General features: G+C 36.0%; 3 protein-coding genes across 6 annotated transcripts; 2 read left to right on the top strand and 1 right to left on the bottom strand.

Moving 5' to 3' along the window:
* The first annotated feature begins 189 nt into the window (after positions 1 to 189).
* On the top strand, positions 190 to 2,365 carry LOC122276480 (stem-specific protein TSJT1-like). 2 transcript variants are annotated; one of them, XM_043086242.1, is made up of 4 exons: positions 190 to 545; positions 1,299 to 1,539; positions 1,718 to 1,838; positions 1,937 to 2,365. In XM_043086242.1, the coding sequence occupies exons 1-4, from the start codon at positions 346 to 348 to the stop codon at positions 2,173 to 2,175; spliced, it is 801 nt and encodes a 266-aa protein (XP_042942176.1). In that variant the 5' UTR covers positions 190 to 345; the 3' UTR covers positions 2,176 to 2,365. The 2 variants fall into 2 exon arrangements, with proteins under 2 accessions (XP_042942176.1, XP_042942177.1); XM_043086243.1 differs by having other exon boundaries at positions 1,958 to 2,365.
* A 1,046-nt stretch (positions 2,366 to 3,411) lies between these two features.
* Positions 3,412 to 4,380, bottom strand: LOC122275993 (glycine-rich cell wall structural protein 2-like). Its single transcript, XM_043085392.1, has one exon. The coding sequence runs from the start codon at positions 4,378 to 4,380 to the stop codon at positions 3,412 to 3,414; it is 969 nt and encodes a 322-aa protein (XP_042941326.1).
* Positions 4,381 to 8,249: 3,869 nt separating this feature from the next.
* LOC122275561 (putative nuclear RNA export factor SDE5) lies at positions 8,250 to 15,679 on the top strand. 3 transcript variants are annotated; one of them, XM_043084676.1, is made up of 12 exons: positions 8,253 to 8,505; positions 9,687 to 10,264; positions 10,364 to 10,389; positions 11,130 to 11,207; positions 13,063 to 13,136; positions 13,339 to 13,583; positions 14,074 to 14,156; positions 14,246 to 14,302; positions 14,467 to 14,534; positions 14,653 to 14,759; positions 14,847 to 14,917; positions 15,253 to 15,679. In XM_043084676.1, the coding sequence occupies exons 2-12, from the start codon at positions 9,697 to 9,699 to the stop codon at positions 15,367 to 15,369; spliced, it is 1,494 nt and encodes a 497-aa protein (XP_042940610.1). In that variant the 5' UTR covers positions 8,253 to 8,505; positions 9,687 to 9,696; the 3' UTR covers positions 15,370 to 15,679. The 3 variants fall into 3 exon arrangements, with proteins under 3 accessions (XP_042940611.1, XP_042940609.1, XP_042940610.1); XM_043084675.1 differs by having other exon boundaries at positions 8,252 to 10,264; XM_043084677.1 differs by lacking the exon at positions 11,130 to 11,207 and having other exon boundaries at positions 8,250 to 10,264.
* Positions 15,680 to 15,747: the final 68 nt, after the last annotated feature.

The following is a 15,747-nucleotide window of genomic DNA, read 5'->3' on the forward strand; positions in this document are numbered from 1 at the left end:
AAGACTCCCCTGTTTGTAATAAAATCGATGTCAGCTCCAGGCTCAGACGCAGATAATTTATTGCTTGCCAAGAGCGTTTAAGTCTAGCAACTTGCATGAACAAAACAAAATTGCCGCATCCAAAAAACGAAGCGTTCAAGTTTCACATCAAATAATAATAATTGGCACTATGCCTGCATGCCAAGCCAACCATGCACATTACACGTACCACCCGAATAACCCTTGTAGCTGCCACATGCACACTCCCAACACAGCATTCTTGCATGCATAAGCATCCGGAAAGCTCAACGACATTCGGTGCACCAAATTCAGCAAGCAGAGAAGTCTTGGAAGCATTGCCTGAAAATGTTGGCTGTGTTTGAGAAAGCAATAGGAAAACCACCGGAGGAGCTGAAGCTTCCTAAGATGGGGTTAGAAAATATGAAATCTAGGCAGGAAATAGCAGAGATTTTCCGGTCATTGTGGCCGGAGTCTACTGTGTACAACCTTCCAAATGGGAATTTTATGGCCATGTCGCATGAAAATGAAAGTCCATTACAGCCCAGGTATTAGTTACTTGTTAAATGATCTTATTTCTACTGCTATAGTTTTGTGTGGTTTCCCCATGTCTGATACGGGCGAATTACACCAAAAACCAAGTGAATTCGCCTTCATTTTTTTTTTTGTTTGAAGTTCCAACATGTCTACAATTTTCCCCCCTTAAATCAACATCACAAAGCCCCTAAACCCTGAGATCTAACAATTCTGTGCCTTATAAAGAACCTAACCCCAGTTCCTAAAGTTGGATTATAAATATCATTCTCAGTCAAAGATGTACCTTATCAACAAAATAATGGTACATTGGTTATGTTCTTCCTACCCATAAAAAAAGGACATTGATTTATTAGCTAGAACGTTTCTATGTCCTTCACAATTGGCCAGTAAAATCACTAAAGTTTCTCAATCTTGTTCAATATGCTAACTTTACATTATACATATAATATGGTACTACTTCTGTGTATATATTTAAAAGTAGAAGTTCCACAGTTCATATAGACAAGTAGGTACAGGGGCTCACATGTAAAGCCAACTTCCTATACGATTCTTATTAGTTGGAAGAGATATTGAATGATTTTCTTGCTCCTAAATTTAGAAAAGTGAATTCCGTTTGCAGAAGTCATGGTTGAAGTTTTGCTAGAGCTACTAAAAAACCCTGAAATTTTATAACTTAAAAGAAAGTGTATATATATATAGATATATATATGAAATGAAATGAAGTGCCTGACGGGCTAAAGCGTCACTCATTTGAATGATGATAGGTCTAACATGGTAAAAGACGATATCTTCTGCATTTTCCATGGGATTCTAGTGAACACTCCTGACCTTAGACGACACTATGGCCTTTCAAGACAAGCAACAGAAGCCATGATTGTAGTTGAAGCCTATAAGGTTCTGAGAGATCGAGCACCCTATCCACCTGATCAAATCATAAAAGATCTCGAAGGAAAATTCGCATTCATTATCTTTGATGCTACATCTGGAAGACTTTTTTTAGCCAGGGTGAGTTCAACTTAGCCTGCTTTACGTTGGTTTCTGAAATTCACTTGCTCCATTGATTTTGGAATTTTTGTTCTCATACAAAATCAAATTTTGTGATAAAAAAATGCTAGCTCGTGAAAGGAAAAATATTTCAACCATTTTTTTTTTCCTTCTGAACAATTATTGCTACCATTTTTAGGACCGTGAAGGACGCGTAGAACTTGAATGGGGAATGGCCAGTGATGGGTCCTTGGTCTGCTCTAATGATCCCAACCTTATAAGAGAAGCCTGTGGAAAATCTTGTGCACCTTTTCCTCCTGGTTAGTTCAGCTCACGCCCCCCCCCCCCCCCCCCCCCCCCCCCCCCCCCCCCCCAATCTAGGCTGCAGAACGAGCGAGTTTTATATGCTGAAAAATAGGCTTTCGTAATGCTATGACAGGATGCATTTTCATGAATGGAAGTGGGCTTTTGAGCTTTGATCATCCACTTCACAGGGTTAGAGCAATTGTTCGTGAAGACGACAATGGAGACATCTGTGGAGTTATCTTTCAGGTGGACCTTTACACACGGCTTCCTAGCATTCCACGCACAGGAAGTGCAGCGAATTGGGCAGTCTGGGCAGATGCCGCTGTCGCTGAGAGCGAGCAAAGATCTTAAAGATTATGTAAGCTGGTGCGTGCATGGTGAACATTATCAAGCTTCGGTGTAATAATCACTTAATACTCTGGAAATGTGCTAGTGGATTCGTGTTTGATGAAGAAATGGAGGACCATTTCAAACGAATTATCACTTCGCGTGGTGACACTTCAAAATCGTAAAAGCCTTTCTGTATGTTGTTTTCTAGAAACGCAAGTTTAAGCAATTATGTCTTAGAGCATCTTCATCCGGTCCTTTAAAACACTATATTCTTCATAATTTAAGATTTATTATGGAGTTTTGATCAAAATACCCCCCATATCCGGATCCCCATTTTAGAAAAAATGTTTAGGGAATAAACAGTAAGTCCTCATATTTGGGAACTCACTATTCATTCCCTAAATTATTTTTATCAATATTTTATTCTAATATATAAAGTAAATAATTTTCTAACCATCTACACTTTCTCTCGTACTCATATTTATTATAATTTTAAATAATAATTTTAAAAATAATTTAATTAATTAAAAAAATATATAAAAATTAATTTTAAAAATATTATCATACTCACAAAAAAATAATTTAAATTTTTGTTTAAAATATTCACTAGAGTAATAATAGTTCAAAAAATAAGAAAAAATATTGAGTAGTTAAATTTGTAAATAGAAGTGAAAGAAAAAAATAATAAAAAAAGAATAAAAAAATATTATTTAATAGAATAGAGATAAGAATGGAGAGTGAGATGTAGGAAATTTTTGAAAGATGAATTAAATTTAAGAAAAAATTAAAAAAATATGATTTTAAATTAAATTATAGAGATGAGAATGAAGAATGAGATGATGATGCTCTTAATAGGGCCTGTTTCTATAAATAATGCGTAAAAATGAAGCTGATATCCCTTAGTAGTTTCTCATATATTTTTTTCACATCTAAAGCTATACTTCTGATTTCTGATCCTTGATTTTACGCTTCTTAATCATGGTATTTTGTCTGGCAATATATTCCAGACATGACATCAGCGGACTTGCCCCAGGTCCACCTAGCCTGACTTTGGGGCCATGGCATCTCTCACGTGCTTTTGGTCACGATGATCGACCTCGTGCTGTACAATATCCTCGTCATGGCTTCCATCTGTGGACCTCTCTACGCCATTATGGTCCTGATCATGATCATGATGACCGCCGCCTTCCTTGCTGTCCTTGTGGTTGCCATAATCAAAGTACAATCTCATTGAAACGCATCCATCCCCGAGACAATTCACCGGTGTGCACTGGAGACCACCCCATTCACTACAATACTACCACTAACACCGCCACTACCAGCACCGGTAAAACCAGGGATTCCGAACTTTGGGATCCAACCGACTGGGCCACCGCCATAAACATCTCCACTTCCTTGGCCGGAGCCCGAGCCGGAGCCGGAGCCTCCACCAGAACCAGAACCACTGCCCCAGCCATAACCGGAACCACCTCCAGGACCTCGTCCACCACAGCCGTTCCCATTGCCCGAACCGCCTCCGGTCCCTTGGCCGGAACCGGAACCGGAACCGCCACCAGAACCAGAACCACTGCCCCAGCCGTAGCCGGAACCACCTCCAGAACCTCCTCCACCGCAGCCGTTCCCAGTGCCAGAACCGCCTCCACTCCCTTGGCCAGAACCGGAACCGGAGCCGGAGCCGCCACCAGAACCGAAACCACCTCCACCACAACCGGAACCTTTACCTGAACCAGAACCTGATCCAAAACCAGAACCGCTACCCGAGCCCCAGTCGTAACCACTTCCTGAACCTCCACCATGGCCTTCCCCAGAGCCCCATTTGACACTGTCAGACCCAGTGCCAGAACCGCTATCAGAAACATAGCCAGAACTACCAGAGCCACTTCCCGAACTAGTATTTGACCCGTCACCAGAACCACCGGCCATACCTCCAACATCAACCCCAGAACCCTGAGCAGTACCAGGATCATGAGCGACGGAACCAGCAATATTCCCACCAGCAACGCCAAATCCAGGACCTGAATTGACACTAGCGCTGCCAACTCCTCCAACGGCGCCACCATCGCCGCCGCCTTTACCCCATGACCACATTCCTCCTTGGATGCCATGGCCTTCTTGTTTATGATCAGCTTCTTGATCAGGCTTGGGAGGGGGGAATCTATAAGCACCACAAAATCCCAAGCTAAGAAAAAATAAGTTGGCTACGTAAGCACATTTTGCTACTGCCATGTTGTTGGGCTATATATAGAATACATTCAATGCCTCACCCTCTTGGGGACTACTCCATATTTATATGTCGACAACGTACCTGCATGCATGGATGGCCGGTTTGGTTTGGAGGAAAGTGGCGCAAAGACTGGAGTTGATTGTGGAAGGTCGAAATCGCATGCATGCATTTTGTTACGAGAAGCAGGTACAGGCATGGTGCAACTTGTGTGAACAGACCCTCGTCATCTCAATTTGTTAATTAGTAAATGCACAAGGGATCGAACGTCCCTTTATGCTTCCCTCTCATGAGGAGCAATTCTGTTTAGAGCTAGTAAGCATGGTCTGAGGCCGATCACTTCGCTACTCACTTGTTTTGTGTTTTCCTGATTAGTTCTTCTATTGGGGTCGAGCCTGACCTCATAGGCCTATTTGTAAATAAGTTTTTAATTATATGATGATAATGACTTAAAGAAATTCTATTTGTGGTCTCTAAGTAACAACGGCATGTATTCGCAAGTTTTTTATTAAATGAGAAAAAAAAATCATTTTAAAATGAATAATTTTTTAATTTTAAAAGATTTTAAAAATAACATTGCCCAAATTTGTATTGTGAGAAATAAAGACTATGCGTAACGTTCCTCAATGACTTAATATTCTTCATGATCAATCTAAAACAAAAACAAAATATCAAAGTAATAACAAACAACCAAACATAAATGTACCTTGAAAAAACCATTTAAGCAATATATATATACACTAAAAAAATCATATGAAGCTAACTTTTATACCTTCAAAAAAAAAAAAAAACACGATTTATTTTTGGGTTTAAAAAACAACAAAAAAATCATATCTTTTGGGTTAGCTAGCTAGTCTCCTACAAAAACAGCTGATAAGCTTATACTACCTTAATGCGAGTATATGGGCTGGCTGAATTATAAAATCAACGTATATATTAAAATCAGGCCATGCAGTGTTTATTGGTTCCATATAATTAAGAATATAATATAAATAATTAAATTTATATTTTTTATCGACATAAATTTTTTAGACAAATAATAATTTCATATAATATTATAATAGATCAAGTTCCTGAATTCAAATTCTGATATAAATATTTTACCCATTCAATTAATTATTATAAATATTGAGTCACTTGTTAAAATAATAAGGCCCACACGTAAGAGTAATTAATGTTAATAATATAATATAAATAATTAAATTTACATTTTTTTCGTTGAATTAAATTTTTAAATTTAAAGACATGGATACAACATGAAAGTTTGTAAAAGGCCGGCGCGCCCTCTGCATTTTTATGCAGGCTTTTTCACATCAAAAATTCTATGCGCAGTCATTTTTATGAATTCCTTTGTGCATTCCAGTGATATGATTAGTTGTATATTAAAAAAAAATTAATCCAACCAATCATATCAATAGAGTACGTAAAGAATACGTAAAAGTGATTATATATAGCATTACTCTTTTCGCACTCACACAAGCAGAAAGGGTCTCGATCGTCTTGACTTGCTGTTAGCTTCGGGGTCCAACAAACTTTGCCAACGTTATTGATTTGCGCGGCGTTCAGGACCAAGCTGGATGTTTTATATTCATGTTAGTAGCATTATGGGTGAATTCTGTGGGTCCGGTCGGTCTGGAGGGTGTTTTTTGGATTGGACCGAATACCTTCAATTCAGGAATTTTCTATTTTGGTTTCTATTTTGGATGAGACTAAACTCTCAAAGGATCGATCCGGTCCGTTTGGTCCATAGGATCCTACTTCACTATAAACATCTATAACAACAACTTGTGAGTTCATTCGATAGGCGCTAGATATGCCATTTGAGCGAATCACTAACCTTACTTTTTGCTCGAATTCTGTTCGACATGTTACTCGAGCCAAAGAGAAGAGAAAATGAGGGAGAAATAGAGATAAATAAAATCGAAGGTCTCTATAAGACTCTTCATATGAGTGTGTACTATGCAAAGAAAATGAAATTAGTAATGAATAATTAAAATTTATTAGTTCCTTCATTACTACTGTCTATTTATATATAATAATATAAATTATATATTATTAATTGATATAATATATTATTTAATATTTTATATGATTAATGATAATAAATTAAATAAAAATTACATTATTAATTGATATAATTACTATATAAAAATAATATATTAAATTATTAAAAATACTTCAAATATATATATAGTTCAGTCGAATCTAATCCAAAATTAATAGATTCTGAGACCACACCGAACTTCTTCGGTCCACAAATTTTGAGACCAAGATCGGCCGCTCTAGTAATTCCTGACCGAATTTTATACATCCCTAAGTAGCATTAATCAGAGACCTGTAAATTGTAATTGTGCAACAGTAACAGCATGGTATGTGTTCTTCTTTTTCGTTGGGGAACTCTTGATCAAAATCGTTCTAATTAACGTACGTTGTTTGATTTATATCCTTTTAATGCCGAACTGAGCTTCTTCTGCACACTACAGCCACTTCTTAAATAAATAAAAAAAAAAAGCCCCAGCATATATTTAGGATTGCGATGAAAAATATAATTGATAATTTTAAGACTTATAACTTTTAACTTAAGTAATAAATTTTACTATTAAAATTTTATTTACAGTTTGATAGTCATATATTTAAAACACTTTCAAATATATTACGTTTGTTTAAAAATAAATTAAAAAAGTATTTTTTGATGTAAAAATGACGATTATTTAAATTTTTAAAAATTATGATTACATCCTTAAATGTTGTAATTATCTTAAAGTTGTATGGATATTTTCGTCCATTAATATTGTTTTTAAAATTTGAATTACGTTTTATATTATACAAAAAAGTACGTCTCAAACATACTTTTTAGTTTATTTAAAATTAAAAATATTTTAATATATAACATTCAAATGACTTAATTTTTTTATTAAAATATTTTTAAAAATATTTAAATATCTTTTAAGACTCCTACCGCAACCTTAAACATGCCTTTGCTGAACACCCGAATGATAGCAAATCAAATCCCACAACGAGACAACACTTAACGGGGCCAAGCCCTAGCTTGCTGGGCCAAAGCCCAATATGGAGTACATAATGAGGAGTGAGGACCGATACATCTATGAGAAATACTTTTTGCAGTCGGGAGATGCAGTCGGCATGCAGTCGGCTGTAAAAAAAAATTAATACGGGACTTATATGAAAAAAAAATTATTTTTATAACTTTTTATAATTCATGTAGGTCCCCTTAAATATAAAAAAAAATTTTATAATTTTTTTTATTTATTCCGTACAGTCGACTACACACCGACTACATGTAGCGACTGTATGTAACAAAGCTGTACATCTATTGTTTCAAAAAGAACAGATTCCACAATGACAACTCGCAAGTTGTCACGTGCTTTCGATGTTTCATAGTTGTCTAATCTTGACCGTTCGCTGCCACGTCAATTCGTAGAGGTTTTAGAAAATCAACTTGCATTAATATTAATTCTAATTATCAATATTATTATCATTTTTATATATTACTTATTATATATAATTTTTTTCTATTAAATGTGTAAAGTATGGATAATTAGTACTAAAATTTAATTAGTTTAAAAATATAAAAAAAATTAAAACAATATAATTTATAGAAATGATGAATAGTAAAATTTTATTATTATCATCATTATCAGTGCTTCGCGAGTCAAATTTATATTCAATAGTCCTAATTATATTCCTAATTATATTCAAAGGCAAAGGTCACAAATCCATCCGTACCTTCACGTTTCAACCGTTGGATGAAGCCAGAGAGACCGGACATGGAATGAAACTTCCCCAAGCAGTATCCTATTGGACTTATAACCTTGGAATTGTCATTAATAACGAAAATAGCATTGGCAAACTTAATGAAGAAGTCGCGCGGAAGAGACCGAATTGTCTACGAGGTAGAGGAAGGCATCAAGATCTGGCCATGCGGCTCAGTGCTCAGAGCCAGAGGCGCCAAAAGCATCTCCCTCCTGCTTTATTTTGTTTTACTGTATTGTCGTATTATTTTTTACTTTTTGTTTTTTTATTTTCATTCATTGCTTTTTTTCGTTCTTAAATATCGCAAACTCGGTCTCTACACATTTCATCAAAGACCCTCATTTCGTCTCAGTACTGTAAGTGCCTCAAACTCTCTTCTCTTTTTGGACTGAGCTTGAATTTCGATTTATCTTCTGAATGCTCAAAGATTGAGAAACTGATGACGTTTCTAATTGCTACTAGTAAAGGCAATGAGTTTTAAAATTCACGAGGAACCTCCGAACGGAATGCATTTTTTGTGCCTCATTTCGTCGTGTTTGTTCTTGCTTCGGAATTTGATTCGATTGGGATACTAGTGAAAATTTATAGGTTGATTGAATCGCTCTTGCATTGATCTTAATACTAGTCTTGCTCTCGCTGCATTCCTGTTCTGATTGTGTGGTGCCGATTCACTGAGGTGGTTTGGTTTTTTAATTAATTTGGTTTCTGTTTTGTTTGATTTCTTTAATTATCCATTTGTTTATATGCGGAAATATATTGATATTTCTCTCTCTCTCTATCTCTCTCTCTCTGGCTCTTTAGTCTTTGCGTTTAATTGTTCTGCAGAATTATTTGATTGTTTGCTGCCATGGTTAAGTGGTTCAATGCTTAATTATTGAATTGAAATAAACGCAACAACCGAGCCGCGAAGAGTGATAGTTGTATTTTGATAACTCTCATTTCATTTTTTTAAGAAAAAAACTCTGAATGATTACTTTGTCATTCTTTTGCGTAATATTGATGCATTTTGTTCTGCTTATCGACTCTAATATTTTCTTTTTGATAATTTGCACTTGTTATTTTTATTAAAAAAAAAATTGTTCCGTGCCAAAGTTGGTTGAAGACCATCGAGAATTCCTTGTTGGAGACACCGCACACTTGTGCCTCTAACATTGACGTCGTCCTTCCTTTGATTAGCATTCTTTCATTTTATTATTTTAGGCTCTTGTTTTACTTCGAAAGCACGTATGCATCGCATGGTAATAATTATTTTTTCCTCACCCATGGAAGATGAAAATTCTCGTTGTATATCAAATTGAGATGATGGATCGGCATCTTTTGTCTGTTGATTTTTGGTAGTTAGCTGCGCATCGAGTTATTGATGCACCCTTTTCTTTTTGTTAATTTTGTAGTGAGAGATACTTTTTCAAACCTCTCAACTGTGGTTTATGTTCTGGTGCAAGTTCACTAGTCCTCAAATAATGTATATAGTTGACTTCCGGATTTGAATTTTGTAATATTGATTAAACACTTTCTGAACCTCTTTTGTGCTGGGAAGCTTCCCTGGAATGGAAGCATCTGGCTCGAATGTGCCACAATATGACGATGAGGAGAAAGCACTGAAGGGCTTGCTCGACGCATTTAGTTCTACATGTTCTCTTGATGAAATAGCTTCTGCTTATTGCAAGGCAGGTCGAAATGCAGATTTGGCTGCTGAAGTTCTGTATGACATGCAGGGAAGTGGCTCTACATCTACTACCAATGCATCTAATTTTGAGGTAAAGGAGGAAGAATCTTCAGAGTCATCCTGTGGTAACTTTTCTGAGAAGTTGGGTCAGGAAAATGGAAATCCTAGAGCTCCAAAGCAAAAAAGTCGTCCAGTTTCTGGAGGTACTGTTTCAAGCATTCTTGGTAAGGACTATATCAGGTCCACATCATCATCAAAAGGGTCTTATAGGATGAGCAAACCATCCAAACCGGACTCATCAGTGATGCTGATGTCTGAACTTTCTGAAGTTGAAGCTAAGTCAGGTTCTCCAGTTGATGATCCAATGCATTGGGACATGGAAGATTTTCTTTTCAGAATGCTTGGGGATGGGTTCAAGGTGGATAGGAATGTGATCCGAGAAGTTATTGGTAAACCATTTGTTACATCTAATTTTATTGATGTTAATTTGACAGAATTGTTTAGACTATGTCTGTGGCCACTAATCATGCTTCTTATTCAATATGCAGATTATTGTGGAACTGATATGCAAAAGGTATGCATAATATACTGTTTATGTTGTTTTCACTTAAAAAAAAATCCTTTATTTTGTGAGAAATTTCAATAATAAGTTACTAGAGTGAAATTTATCATGCTTTTGGATATGTTCATGTAGTTTGTTGACATTAAGTGCTGTTGATTTCTTCAGTGAAAAGTTTATAGAGGAAATATTGTTGGCGGTTTATGATACTTTACTGAATAAGTCTATTTAAACTGAGAAGATCCTAGCACTTCATGGTTAACCCAATGAACCAAGGGTCTGAATACTGAGAAGTTTGAACCACAAAGCGTCAGCCTTTCCATGACAAATTTATCATAACATCCTTAGCAAACTAAACAGATGGTGCCCATAGGCAATAGGTGGCCTTCATGGAATCTCAGGCATGAATAAGATATAGAGACTAGTAATTTAATGAAAATGGAGGACTTAAGGTAAATAATGGAAGGTAAATAATGGGACAAGTATCTGTATCCGAAGAGCTATCACTTCAAGAAACGGAAATGGTGCTCTAATAAAGTCTCTCAATAAAGGAGATAAGTTATATGCCCTTGACAGACATCCAATTTAACTGTTGTAAATCTAGATGGTAAATCGATTCTCTAAGTGATAAAATGTAGTTTCCTTAGTGCTGTCTATGTCATTTTCTCATCCGTGACATTCTTATGATACATGTAAGATGGGGAAAAATAAAAAAATCTCTAATTACAAATCCTTTTTGCTCTCCAACTGTTCAGTGCATGGAGAAATTACTTGAACTATCAGCAGCAAATTTAGGCACAAGGAACAATTTTATTAGTGAATCTACTGAAAAGGTTAGTATATTACCAGTAATTTTAGAAAGCATTGGCCATTTAGATTATATATGCTTCCTTCTTCAGTTAGAAACTGATGTAATGCTATAATTAGTTACTATAAGTTTTAAGAAATTGGCAATCCTTTTTTTTTGCCACGTAACTAAGCTTATGCGAGTCAAAGGCATGAAGTATTTATTGGAGTTGATATGACATCACGTAAATGAGATGATCTGAAATCAAATTGGTTTTGCATTTTCAGTATTTTGCCAGAGGAACATTATTTTCAGCTTCATTAAAGCGAAAGGACTTATTGTGAATATTTACTTTTCACAGGCTGGAAATTTTTCATATTTGCTCCTTGCATTGATTGTTTTATTGTAAATGGTCGGTTCCTCTCTATACTATTGATGACAACATGGGAAGAGATGATGACTTTTGTATTTATGTCTAATGGAGTTATCCCTGTGAATAGAGAATCTACAAAAAGAGAAAAGATGATAACAATTATATCTCTGTCTAATGGAATTGTGCATGTGAATAGGACTTTTCAATGTAAACTGGAAGTTTTCATTGAATGCAATATCTTCCGTAAAACCTTTGGCTTGTCATTAAAAAAAATATATATATAATATTGGTTGGAATATATAGAGTTATAATTTGGCTACATGAGATGTCGATTGGGTTATGCTGCAGAGGCTGTTTATCTCCTTTGTTGTTTGAGGATCGGTGAAAGTGCCAAATTTTGGAGGCATCTGTTCATTTGCAATGTTTTGGGTTATTGTAAAGAGAGTAACTGCCATATTTTGAACATGATTCTTTGAGAAGAGAGGCTCTTTTTTTTTTATTATTATAAGTTTTTCAGCATTGTCTAGGATGTGAACTGAGGAGCACCAAACTGATGACCCTGCCTCCTGGTTTCTCAAAGAGTGGACCCGACTGAACCACATAAAGAGAGTAGGTCTAGTTGGCTGTTTCCGACATTGATAATGTGTTGCCAGTTTGGTTGGTTTTGTTGCGTGGGAGAAACATAATGAAGAGATGAATTTTAAAATGAACAAGGAGAAACATAATGAAGAGATGAATATTAAAATAAAATAAAAATAAACTCATGGAAATTAGAGACTAGATTCAAAACAGATTCAATCTTACATCAAAACAACAATCAAACTAACACACAGAAATGAAAGAGGGAATGACCGAATAGGTGTGGGCTGAGAGAGAGTAGCTTTGAGAGAGTGGACGTAAGTGGTGAGAGAGGGTGAAGTGGTGAATAGAATGACAGCTACAATGACGATAGGTGGGCTTTGTAGAACTGGTGGAGAGTGAATCATACTAGAAAAATTATAGCCCTTGGTGACCATGGGGGTCTAATATTTAAAGGGTAAAAAATAAATAACCAAAAAAAATCTAGTGCATGTAAAAAAAAAAAAAACTAAAAGAATACAATATATTAAAATTATATATTTATAGATATTGTTTGGTTCATTCTGGGTGAACCAGGCCACTTTGACTGACGACAAACAATAATCTTTGGTTTGATATACAAGCTGCTGGTTCTGGTTGGTCCCTGTATACCCCTAGTGTCATCGTGTTACAGATGGTGAATGTTTTGCATGCTATCTGCAAGGACTGGATGGTTTCATTGGTTTGTCCTGAAAAACATAGTTCCTTATTTTTCTTTATGAAATAAGCTACATTGCTTTATGTTAACTAACTATCTTGCTTAAATTCAAATATTTGCCTTCATGTAACACATACACACACATGCACAGGTGCTATTAAGACTAGTAATTTGCTGATAAAAAAGACTAGCAAGTCATTGTGGTTTATCATACATTATGTTTTTTCTTGCTTTTTTGAGTTCATCTTACAGTTTGCAGACAAGGGTCAAAAAGCTGAAGTATCTTCACATCAAGGAAAGCTGCAATATGCAAATCATCCCAGAAGGTTTGATTGTTTCCTTTACATCCCTTTTGCAATATCTATTGATTTACCAATCCATTCTTACTATTATAACTTCTATTTTAAAAGGCGTAAGGTGGGAATTCTATTGCTATTTAACTCCCCTCAACCCCATGCTCCAGGGGAAAATCAGCTACTTATACTTTTTCTTCTAGGTCTTGCTTAATCTTTATTTGCATTAATCCAGCAATGGAAACGGAGCTTCATCTATAAATGAAGTAGAACCACCTGGAAAAGTTGAAGAGAAAAATGGTCTCCAGAAGGAAGTTTTGGTTGCTTTATTTAATGCTCCTGAGAGACATGATGAGTTTCTTAGAAGAACAACAAAGGCTGTGAAGAGGTATGCAGCACTTGAGCAAGTGGTGGATGGACCTATAATAGATGACCGAGAACACAGGAAGACTGTGACATACTTGCAGAAAGATAATGATGGTATGTACTCTATTTTCTAGGAACTTGATTTCTTCAGTGTCCTGAATGAGTTTGCAGAGAGGTTAAAATATTTAGAAACACTAATTTTTTGTGTGTTAGAAGGATGGATAAGGAGAACTTTTTAGTGGGTCAAGGAGAGGGTTGGGGGGGGGGGGGGGGGGGGGGGGGGGGGGTGTTTGGGTTAGAATTTTTGGAGGGGGAGGGTGGGCATAAAGAAATTTTCTGATTTTTTTTTTTAAATGGGAGAGGGTGAAAAGGTAATTTTTACAACTTTGGGTACCCCAAGTCTACACATGGCAGAAGAGAATGGTCTGTGGAAAAGTTGATATGTTGTAAATGTTTGGGAAACATGAGGCATCAGTTTGTTAGGAGAAGTGATGTATTGCCCTCGCAGTTTCATTCACGGCTACAAAAACAGTTATATTCCTGTCACATGGTTTTTTTGAGTCATATTTTCCTTTCTTTACTAGAGTTTGTCTCTCAATTGCAGATATCGATGATGAGGATAGCTACCAAGTTCTTCGTAAAGCTGTGAAGGAGTATCGGGGCACCATGAAGGAGTACTATAAAGCTGTAGGTCACCACTTAATAATTTCTTCTCTTTTTTTGCCATTTATTTTATATTTGAACATTACAAAGTAAGGACACCATTTGCTTCTCAGGCTCTTGATGCATTTTCTGAGGGCAATCCTGTTAAAGCAGGAAAACTTCTAGATCAGGTAAGAATGCCATCTTGACTAGAGTAACAGTGGTTTGATGAGACTAAAATATCTGTCATGTTTCTGGACTAAAAAATAGGAGTTCTAAATGGAATGCCACTCGGTTGAATGCCCTTACTCGACCAATTTTAAAAATGTTATAACAAATGCTACGGAAATGGCAGGGACATTTTTTTCATGAGAAGGCTTGTGAAGCGGATGAAGAATCCAATAGAAAAATTTTTGAATCTAGGTGATTTCCCTTTTCTTTACATTATGTGTGCATTTTGTCATATCTTCTGTTTGTTTGGATGGAGGGTTACACAAACCATCCATATAATTGTAATTTACCTCTGTTTGTTCATTATCAGAAATGATGAGGCACAAGATGAAATGACGCTCGACTTGCATGACCTTGGTGCCAAGGATGCATTACGCCTTCTGAAACGCCATCTTTTATCATTTTCAGGCATCCCATGTAAGTCGGTATTCTCTCAGTTGTATTTTTCTATCAAATTGTTTACAGTAATTGAAATAATTGGCATTTCATTGCCGTTCCCTTCAGCATTCAAGTCCCTTAAGGTCATTTTAGAGACAAAGGATGAAGATGCCACAAAAGGATCTCGTAGACGAATGGTAAGAATGGCTGATTTTTTTATCTTAGTTGATTTTAGTTGGATAATACTTCTCCAATTAACAACTATTTACGGCTAATGTAATAATATGTGAAAAGAAAGTTCTAATTCTGTGAAATTCAAAAGGCAGCTCAGGAAATCACACCTGAACGGTTTTTTGTATAATGGAGCATTAATTCATATTTGAAAATGTTGATTGAACTATCCAGGGTTAGAATTTCCCTACTTGTGAAGCCTCTTTTCTTTCTTTTGCCTTTCTTTTTTATTCATTATTTGAATTTTTAAGCACCTTGTCCCTGGTTCGATCTGGTAACTATCCAGTTTCATTTTGGACAGGTTATGAAGCTATTGGAGAAGGAATCCATTGCGTGGACTGAAGAAGAAAATGCTGGAACAATATTAATCCACTTGAACAGAATCAACCGAAAACGTTTGAGTTTTGTCAAAAAATAATGCATTATAAGATCAAGTTGATATCCCCCCAAAAAAGCATCTATTCATATCAAGGTAAAATTATCGATTCTTGAAAGGATGAGCACTGTAAGCAATAGAGGCTATACGGTGGTAGAGGAAAACAATTGTCAACAGTTTGAAGGCCTCGCGTGTTTATTGCTGGCCCTTTCTTCGTTGGTCATAATTTGTATGAAGACTTTTCCTGTTTTAGCCTTACTGTTGTATGTAAGCAATGCTGCAATGAGTAGAATTTCTGAAATGTGATGACTGTTTTTAAGTTTTTAACCTGATACTTCAGTATTTTCATCAAGTTTTGGCTTGTCTATTCCCCCCCCCCCCCCCCCCCCTTTTTTTTTAAGTATTGTCTACACCTTTTAT

The sequence above is a fragment of the Carya illinoinensis genome, chromosome 9 (assembly GCF_018687715.1).
Source record: "Carya illinoinensis cultivar Pawnee chromosome 9, C.illinoinensisPawnee_v1, whole genome shotgun sequence".
Lineage (NCBI taxonomy): Eukaryota > Viridiplantae > Streptophyta > Magnoliopsida > Fagales > Juglandaceae > Carya > Carya illinoinensis.

Coding starts and splice junctions, on each gene's coding strand:
- LOC122276480 (XM_043086242.1), top strand. CDS start 346: ATGTTGGCTGTGTTTGAGAAAGCAATAGGAAAACCACCGGAGGAGCTG. Junction 546..1,298: donor GAAAGTCCATTACAGCCCAG/GTATTAGTTACT, acceptor GAATGATGATAG/GTCTAACATGGTAAAAGACG. Junction 1,839..1,936: donor TTGTGCACCTTTTCCTCCTG/GTTAGTTCAGCT, acceptor GCTGAAAAATAG/GCTTTCGTAATGCTATGACA.
- LOC122275993 (XM_043085392.1), bottom strand. CDS start 4,380: ATGGCAGTAGCAAAATGTGCTTACGTAGCCAACTTATTTTTTCTTAGC.
- LOC122275561 (XM_043084675.1), top strand. CDS start 9,697: ATGGAAGCATCTGGCTCGAATGTGCCACAATATGACGATGAGGAGAAA. Junction 10,390..11,129: donor GTGGAACTGATATGCAAAAG/GTATGCATAATA, acceptor CCAACTGTTCAG/TGCATGGAGAAATTACTTGA. Junction 14,760..14,846: donor ATCATTTTCAGGCATCCCAT/GTAAGTCGGTAT, acceptor CGTTCCCTTCAG/CATTCAAGTCCCTTAAGGTC.